This window comes from Anoplophora glabripennis, unplaced genomic scaffold (assembly GCF_000390285.2).
Source record: "Anoplophora glabripennis isolate ALB-LARVAE unplaced genomic scaffold, Agla_2.0 scaffold1253, whole genome shotgun sequence".
Taxonomy (NCBI): Eukaryota; Metazoa; Arthropoda; class Insecta; order Coleoptera; family Cerambycidae; genus Anoplophora; species Anoplophora glabripennis.
Genome location: NW_019417415.1, coordinates 83,535 through 93,617, shown reverse-complemented (window position 1 = coordinate 93,617; position 10,083 = coordinate 83,535). Strand labels below are relative to the sequence as shown.

The following is a 10,083-nucleotide window of genomic DNA, read 5'->3' as shown; positions in this document are numbered from 1 at the left end:
CACGAGATGAGGCAGGATAAAGAGGGATAATCCCCCTCGATCCCAAATCATTGAGGCCAATTTCTAGCCATAGAATAATGGCGCGCGGCGCGGTCATAAAGAATATTTTTCTTTGCATTGGCAGCAATGATTATTTAACACCCCGATGAAGCACCCCATCCTCCTTATTTTGGCAGATTGAAACTGGTACGCCTTGTATCTTCATTTTGCTCTGACATTTGAGCATGTTGAAGAGAGTAATTATCCTATTAAATATCTTAAAATATCAGAATAATCAAACAGAGTACAGTTAAATTCGTGACGGCAGGATTAAATCTCCTTCCTGCCATTACGCCATTAGTCCGCATGTCTATCTGTAAATAGCTGCATGTCATTTCATTTTTATCAGATTAATATTACCATTAGTTATAATAAATAAGGCAGCAAATGGCGAGTTCTATTTCTGTTTCGAAAAACGCGAGACCGTTATGAAACCGGTGTGCGATTTTTCTGACAGCCACCGCTTCAGATAGACCGATGAAAAATGTATTTATGTAATTCAATTAAACCCATTTCAAAACAAGTTTAACCGTATCCACTTATTAATAACCATACAAAGTAGGTTTACAGTTAACGCGCATAGTAATATGTGTTTATTTATGTAGATAAATTGGTTTCATTTGCTCGATTTGAAAAAACCGCGCCGCTTATCTAACAGTACATTTCCAACAAAAAACAATCGCTGCATTCTAGATTTATTGCTTTTTGTTAATAAACATTCCCGGGTAAAAATAGAAAATTATGCGTAATTATTTTAATAATCGTAGTTGCACTACACATTATAAATTAGTTATAATTGATATAATTTCCTGGCCTTATACAGGATGTACGAGGCCACGATGAAATTTAATAACATTATTAATTCGATTATAACCGAGTGAGAAAGAGAAATCCGCTCTTATTCGGATCAGTATTACAAAAGAAACAAATAAGTGAGCGGCAGTTACAATTAACAATTAAAGCAAAAGTGGTTAAATAGAACTATGTGAAACCTGAAATGATAAACTTTTAGAAACGGGTAAAGGTCCTTTCCCTGCATCATCAATTTAAAGGTCTAATGGGCGATCCTGCGCATGTCAAAATTTGAGCGAGCATTAAGGCAACTTCACAAGGACTTACATCGGTACCCACGCAACGGGATGCTGAACGCGACACAATGAATGGATATTCAACTACAGTTATCCATAAATTGTGTTCTACGTATGCAAAGTACTAAATTTGAAGTTCAAAATGTACCTTTACCATAGTCCATAGTAAATAATCAGTAATCAATATCAATAATCAAAGTTAACATATTTATTCGATAACAAAGAAGGTACCTAGATGCAAAATTTCAGAACGCGTTAGCACAGAAGTAGAGTTTAATTATTACTAAATTATACGTAGGTGTTGATAAAAAATATGATAAAGTTTAGAACAAAGAGATAAGTGACATCATAAGTAATAAGGTGATTACATACCACCCCCCCCCCTCCCCCTTCTAATTTTCTATGCTTTAGTATTATTTTTAAGCCCAATTATTGATCAAAAAGTTGTTACAATTCTAGTAACTTTTACATACATAAATTAGCTAATATACTTACTGTTCAAATTGAAATCTGTAAAAATGCATAGTAATGAGTATTGTAGTGATATGTACCTATACCTACTCATTCTCTAAATTTAAAATATTTGACTTAAAAAATCACATATCGGTCTTATAGTTGTTACGATCTCAATTGGAACCGTATAAAAACATTTAACTCATAAATTCTACGGAATCCATAGACGTCCAGAAAAATTTATCTCGAATCATGTTTGAAGTAGGAACTTTTTTGTTATACATATTATAAATTGTGCGCTGCATTACATCTGGTAAAATCGTCAATTTTCTTTAATTTTGTATTTTTCCGTTTCCTCTTTGTACCATGATCAATCCTTTAATTATGGGATAAATTGTCGTTTTTTGATATCTTAGTTAATTCGTTAATCCGTTTCCTAACTTTTTTATCACATTGTTCACTAATTTTCAATTTTCAAATATTCATATACATTTAATATAATACGTTGACTTTTTACGCTTTGTTTTTAAACTCTGAGTTTGTTTCGATACTTTCGACAAAAACCGATTCCACTATTTAGGGATTTTCCCGAGTTATTTCGTTATCCTTCCGCTTCAAAGAGTCTCCAGAGAGCCACTCTAAATTACTAGACAATTACATATAACATGCATTTTAATAACTATTACCCTTTACTGGTTACGATATGAACAAATAATAATATCAATTAATAAATAATAATACGTATTATACCAACAACATACCCCGCCAAGCAATGCTCTACACTGCTCTGGCAAAGCGGCAAAGCGGCAAAGCTAAGTGAACCCGTGTACCATACAAAAAAATTATTTACGACCTAGTGGACCAATACAGGTTTGATTTGATGACCAGCGCGCCTCCGTCAATTCTACATCAGGTGGACTACTGACTAGTTTACCAATACTGGACTCGCCGAATTGCTATTCGAGTATACATTACGAGACACATCATGCATCATGGTCAAAGCATAAGAAGAAATTTCAGGAGAAGTGCATACGATCCTGTGCTTTAAGATTTACAGGTTCCAATTGACATCGTAACAACTATACCACCGACACAGAGCAGGGGCATGTAGGGGAACACAAAATATGGTGATTTAACGCAACTTATCTTTATACTGAGCTGCACCCTGAGAAATTATACGAAAGGGGTGTTTCAAATTTCGAAAAAAATCAATATCTCAGTTATACTTGAACTTAGATAAACCGAATTTGGTTACACGGTGTAAGTGTACAAAGAGCATTAATCGACAGTAAGTAGAATTCAATTGAACCACATATTATTAGTTATTCGTTTTTTTTTGAAAACGACAAAATTTTTTCAGAACTAACAAGAGTACCTAAGAAACGTTTTAGAATTAAATTGCTCATATAATATGTATTTTAAGTCCGCCAACGGGTTAAAAAATTTTGTCACATTTTAAACCTCACTTTCAAGGTCTATAACTTCTCAGGGGTGAGGATGAGTATAAAGGTAAGTTGTACATCCTGTATAAATCTTCGTGACACGTAATTGTGAAATGCAAGTTGTTTCTTCACCTGTTTGACAGGCTTGAAATAAAAAAATAGTAATTTCATGTCAAATTACAAACATGTTTTTTTTTCTTTAGAATCTAAAACTAAATACCTATTACGAATTCCAAACGGATTTTTTTTTAATAACCGAAAGAGTAGAAACATTGAATATCATTAATCAGTATGCGGGCATTCTGAGGATTAACATTTCTTGAGAGAAAAAAATAATACATAGAATTATGAATATATTTAGATAAACTTGACCGAGGAATTAGACAAACTTTTGAGAGGGCACAATAAAATATAAGATAAAGTATATTGGTACTTTATATTCCATCCTCTATGTACAAGTATATTAATAAGTAAAAGTGGGTCGACATACTTAACTTTGATAAATAGTATTATGTTAATTACGGTATTCCGAACGGCTCAGGAGATAATATTGTATATAGTTCTAATATGTATAACGTTTCTATAACTGGTAGTTTTCGAGAGCTTTCGGCCTCAGACTATCCTACTGAGTTCATCCTTTATCTCGTTTTACATATAATTCCGGCAGTGCTGTAATAAACTATGAATTTGAGGAATGCAGCACGACAAAATAAAAAATTCATGACATGCCGACCTAGTTCGCCTCGACTTCTTAATATGTTGTTGCACAACACAAGAGAACGGGAATCTTGAAATAATTTATTTTTTATTCGTCTTGTAACGTTATAGTCGTAATGGAGCAGTAAATAATTAATAAAATATTTTCAAAATTCTCTAGACACTTTTTATTGAAACAAGTATATCTTAACTAATTAACATAATAATCATTCTAAATTTATTTTAGTTAAGAACTCTTGCCAATGTTTCGACAATCTTATAACCTTTCTCAGTATTAAAAAGGGTGGTAGATTTTGAATAAATGTAATGTCAATGGTTAAAATTTTTGTCACTCGTAGATCTTATATTTATGCAAAACCTAGTACATTATCAGCCTTGAACAAAATTAAATATGTAGGTACTATTATACGACATAACATGCAACATATACTTAGGTATTTATTACAGAAAATTAAAAATGGTCAATTAATTCTATTCCATACTTTGCTTGCTTGTGTACAGACAGGACATAAAGTTATTCCGTCTGACTATCAATCATTATATAAATTGTATCCTGCATAATAAACTTATTATAATTGATGATTTTGAACTTTCTCTCGATAACGCCACAATTTTCTTTAACTACCTAGGTATTTAGTTTTCTCAGGGTCGAACCTGTTTACAAAATCGTATGTTCTCAACCAGTTCTCAACATTCTATTTTTGTTTCAGGGAACAAAAATCGAGATGTAACAGCAAAGGAGGCATCAATGAAAGGACGACAATAAGAAGAAAAGACAATCCTAAGTCATTGTTCTTATGCTGCCACCATGATATGTGTAATCACATAGAAAGTCCACAAACGAAAAATATTATCAACAACACTCTATTAGGTAAATATTTTTGTGTATAATAGATATACATTGTATTAAATATATTTATAGATGTTTCTGCGCCGTGTTAGGACTCATGACATGATTCTTAGGCGCCAATTTTGTTTTTGCTACACTTTGCACTACATTACTTTTCTGTGATTTTTCGAATAAAATAACACGTTTTATGCACAGATAAGTTATTATCTCGCGTATTACTAACAAAATTTCGATTAACTTCAAAAAAGGATTTCAAAAGTGTTCATTTTATATTACAACCGCAAACTCACGCTATAAGGTTGGCAGAACTGAAGTCCCAAATCTCAGGGCGCATGATCAACTCCATCATGAACTATTTACTCAAGTTCTTCAAAAAGTTCCCGGAATGTGCCTATTATTCACAAACACACAATAATATATTTATAATTAAGTAATGTATAAACTATAAATAAAAATTATTTCGCTGTGTTGAATAATATTTATGCTCCAAATCTTGATTGTACACATAATATTCTCTTTGTGGAATACCAACCTTTCTTTGTGAACTTTTCGAATGTCCTGTGTATTTACAATAGTAAAGAGTAGTTTCCTTCATGCTAAGAAATTGCGCCAGTCTCTAAATTTTGGATGCACTGTGTCTCAAAAAACGAAAGACGACATAACTGCAACACAGAATAAGTAGTAAGCTGAGCTTAAAGTATCTATTAGGGCTTAAAACTCCATCTCAACATACATTTCGAACTCGATCGGAACCGATCCGAATATTTTGGTGTTTTATTTTAACATGTAAGAAATGGCGGGTGATTTTTAAATAAGCATGTATAGAAAATTTAAAAATAATTAAAAACAGGCTTTTGTAAAAGATGAAAAGCCGAGCTACTGACATTTTAAACATTACATTAAGATTGAATATGACCTTATTAAATAGAAGGTCAATTAAACATAGTTATTTATTAATGTACTTTTCCATTTTATGTTTCTAGGTAATGATAATTTTATCAAAAAGTTTTTATCTAAGGTTTACACTTTTCTTTCTTTGGTTTTAAATTTATTATATATATTAGTTTTATATTTTTATCTTTTTATCTCTACGTTTCATTTACACCCTCTGTTATCAAACATTTAACATCAGTACGTATCTTGGACTGTTATTTTAATTCTACAAAATAGTACATTGGATTCTAATAGAAGGAAAACACTTAAAAACTTAAAAATTGCCCTGCAAATAATAACAGTAGTATAAAAATGTTTATTCATCTGTTTCAGGAGACGTTGCTGAAGATTCAGACAACAGATTCCAGCAACAACAGCAAGAACCCTTTCTGTATTCCAATTCAGAAGTGTGGTTTAGGGCTGCCACCATTGCTGTCCCCATCTGTGGAGCTGTGATTCTTTTCGTGCTCATCGCTCTGGCTGTGAAGATACTTAAAAGTGAACACCAAAATTCTGCCATTCGCAAACTGGGGTAAGTGTTCATGAAAAAGCTTTAATCACAATATTTAAAATAGCATACAGGATACACTAAAATGCTTGATGAAAATTGTTAAAAAATGTGTCCGAAAATGCTTCGTTTCCGATATAAAACTTGATAAAAATTAATGAAAATATGCTAGGTGTATTTCAACATGTACAAAGTAGTAAGGGAAGGAAGCTATGTAAATGATAAAAGAAAGAGGAGGTCACTGGAAAAAGCAATAATAAGTAAAATCTAGAAATAGTAAGCTCTTTCTATCTTTGGTATCGTAGAACATAAGTTGACTTAATTGACTTCTTTTATTTTCGAGATTATTCTCATTCATTCATTCATTATTCTCACCTTTAAAACAAAGTCAAAGAAGTGACTGACAATTAGGTTAGTTTTATTTTAATTGACTTGACGTTCATTATTAAAGTTCGTCCAAGCTTTTAGTTACTCTCTATATGTTTACTAATACTTTGACACTATTCATTTGCCTATTTTTCAGGCCTGCAATGTATGCTCATCCTGTGCCACCACAGTGCAAGGCTACCAATGAGAAATATGGTCACCAGGATCACTTTGAACGAACGTATGACAATTTGTTAAAAAAAGAATACGTCGTTCCAACGCAACACCAGAATATATTCTACTCGAACCAAAATGAGGATTTCCAGCGTCAGATTCATGTACCACTTTTAGTACAGAACGAACTGCTTCCCAGCAACAGTGGAAAAGTTTATGAAAAAAACGAGAGACCCAATTTGATTGGTTGTGATACAGATTCCGCCAAATCAATCATATTGGAGATCGAAAAGAATACAGACATTTGTTTGGATAAAAATATAAATAGTAACGTTAAATACCCTGGAGATATCGATAAGTTTTGTTTGGAAAAAGCGTACTTATCGTAGTTTTAAAAACTGGATGTGCGTTTTTAAATAGACTGTTTCTTTGTTTATCACTGTACTTAAAATTGTTCGAGAACCAAAAACAGATGTTCTCGGTTTTCGTAACTCATAAGGAGCGTATTTTTTTTATCTGGATGTGCCTTATGTGTTGGGTCAAGAGTTAATTCAATTTGATTTCGAAAAGGTTAAACTTGTTTCCATTTCTTAACCTTTTTTGCATTGAATTAAAGGCTGTGAAAATATATCCAATATAAATCCTGCGATAAGCATATAGTATATTTAAGAGAGATTGCGAATTATCTGAAGTTACTGAATGACTGAATCATAGATACCCTATTTTGATAGTCGTCTTTATAACCACCGTTTTGTGTGAAGTAACAAGGGGTAGGGATTTCAAGTATTTTTTTAACAAAAAAAAAATTGTATAAAATTTTCATTATTACGAATATATATAAAAAAATATTTTGTAGCGTACCGTTTCCATTTAATTTGTACTTATTTAAATATTATGTGTACTCGTGTAAATCCTTAATCCCTTTTCTGTGTATTTCACGACATATTTTGTCAATAATTACACAATATTTCATGAATAGAAATGTGATGTCTTACTAACAATAATTGTATGGACAATAAGTTAAAGGACTGCTCAAGAGTAATCTAAATATGTTGTATATATGTATAGTTTTGTACTTATCTTTTATTTAACTTCGTTTCTTTTTTTTTCGTAAGTTACTTTATACTGTGTGTACATTACCGCTTATTTATTGTATTATTTTCTGTATAATCGTATAGTTCTTAATGAAAACTGTGTAGCTGTATTAAGTGAAATATATTTCTCTAGAAAAATGTTTCTTTCATTTCTCTTTCATCCCCGAGGAGGCAACCACTCCAGAATATGTGTACTTTTTTGTAAGAAATCGTGTGCAATCACCAAAATTGTTTAAGGGATAAAACCACTAGAATTACACGGTTTAAACGTTTTATTATATGAAGAATATAGGGAAAAAGTTTTAGGTTGGGAAAAAATCGGGAATACCATTTTTTTCGAGGTGGAGCATAAGCAACGGGCTGCAGTTCTTATTGTAATTTGTAAGAGGACACGCTATAGCTATTATAAAGATTGAGTTTCGAAACAAGCCGAAAAGAAGAGGATGAAGATAATATCAGTATGGAAGGTCAAATATATGGCGTAGGCATCTCTGATTGAAGGAATATATACAGGGTATAGCAAAAGTACCGGAACAGCAGAATAACTCGGCAGAAGAGCATTTTAGAGAAAAATATTAAATATAAAAGTTTCAGGATTTCTCCCTGGCTATCTGGTGGTGACCTTGAAGATTATTTCAAGGTCAAATGTGATTTTTCAAATGATACCCTATACGTTTGCCCCCAGAAATGAAAAGAACACAAAATTTTACGTTCAGATTTGACCTTGAGTGACCCCTCCCTTTTGACCTTGGGGCCCCCACAAGGTCAAACTAACAAAAGTACAGGAATGGCAGAATAACTCGGTGGGAGAGCAGTTTAGAGAAAAATGTTACATACAAAAATTTCAGCATTTCGAGGTCAATGTCAAGGTCACCATCGGATAACCAGGGAGAAATCTTGAAACTTTTGTATTTTACATTTTTCTCTAAAATGCTCTCCCGCCGAGTTATTATGCCGTTCCGGTACTTTTGCTATACTCTGTACAACGAATTTCTTATGCTGAATGGCACGAAAATCTTAAGTACATTTCTGGAGAAACCACTTTTTTTAACTAGCCGGAAATATAACTTAAAAAGTTTTCGACAAATCAACTTGAAATGTTCTACAGAGCTTCACAATAAATAACTCGGGGAACATCGTAGGAGCGTTTCGATTGATTAACAATTTCCATTTTTAATATCAATCCAAAATTTTTCATTTTTCTTCGATATTTTTCTTTTAATGCTCAACAATTAATATTTTTCAATTTCCCTGCAATGTTCCCTAGCTTTTCGTATGCAGGTTGTTCTGAAAGTCCGTCAGGAAACTCTGGGAGATTCTACGGATTAAAACAATAACAGTATGTAATGAAATTTTTTTTTCGAATTGTCAACTGTTTGCAAGTTACAGCTTTACAAGTTATAGCTTGTCAAAGTTCAATTTTTTTTTATTTTTCTATTTTTCCTTATGCACCGCTAGAGCGCACTTTACTTAGAACTCAAAATTTTTTTTTATTCATAACTTTTTTCTCTTGCTAGACATCCGAGAAATTAAAACATTATTGAAGAGAAACAATATCAGAAAAAATTATATACTTTTTGTTTAAGCCGCTAAATGTAACCCTTTACCAGAAAATCGCTATTAATATTTAAACATCAAATTTTTTATAATTCTTTCTGTAATTAATCAAGTTGTCATACTTCAAATAAATATCATTAGTAATTTTGGTGTTACGAATTGTAATAAAAATTGTTTAAAGCAAGTATGTTTGATTTTTCACCATAATAAATTTTTGTTCGGCTCTATAATAATGTGGAAAAATAAGCTAAGGATAATGAATTTACTAACGAAGCTGGTTTTACAAGAGATGGTATTACAGCATGGCAACTTGATTAATTGCAGAAAAAATTATCAAAAATATTTTTGTGATGTATAGCAAGAGAAAAAAGTTATGAACAAATTTTGAATTCTAGGTAAAGTGCCCTCTAGCGGCGCATAATGAAACTTTTCTCTGATTGGTCCAATAGAGCTTCATCTACTTAGTAAGTGTGCCAAGCCAAATGAGAAACTAATCGAACTTGAATTAAATAAGTTATTTAAATAGAAAAATAAAAAAAATTGAACTTTGACAAGCTGTAACTTGCAAACAATTGACAATTCGAAAAAAAAATTACATTACAAATTCTCGGAGTTTCCTGACGGACTTTCAGAACACCCTGTATCTCAAAATATTTTACAGCCATACAGCCTTCTTTAAAAGAGACGCTGTTGCTTGCCGTCACTTCCAGCCGCCATTTTGAAACCAAATCATTTGAAAAAATTCACTATACGTACTACCTGTAAACATATTGTACAATAAAGCCTTTTTGTTTCTGTATCAATTTATCATAGAAAATTCTCGAAAATCATAGGCCAGCGGTCTTCAAACTTTTACGACTTG

At 32.0% G+C, this 10,083-nt stretch overlaps 1 protein-coding gene across 1 annotated transcript; it reads left to right on the top strand.

Moving 5' to 3' along the window:
- Nucleotides 1–4,449: 4,449 nt before the first annotated feature.
- On the top strand, nucleotides 4,450–7,796 carry LOC108916304 (the record flags this gene model as incomplete). Its single annotated transcript, XM_018722519.1, is given in 3 exon segments — nucleotides 4,450–4,610; nucleotides 5,856–6,054; nucleotides 6,554–7,796. Coding segments are annotated over 3 exon segments (766 nt in total), but the record flags the coding sequence as incomplete, so codon positions are not given.
- Between the last annotated feature and the right edge of the window lie 2,287 nt (nucleotides 7,797–10,083).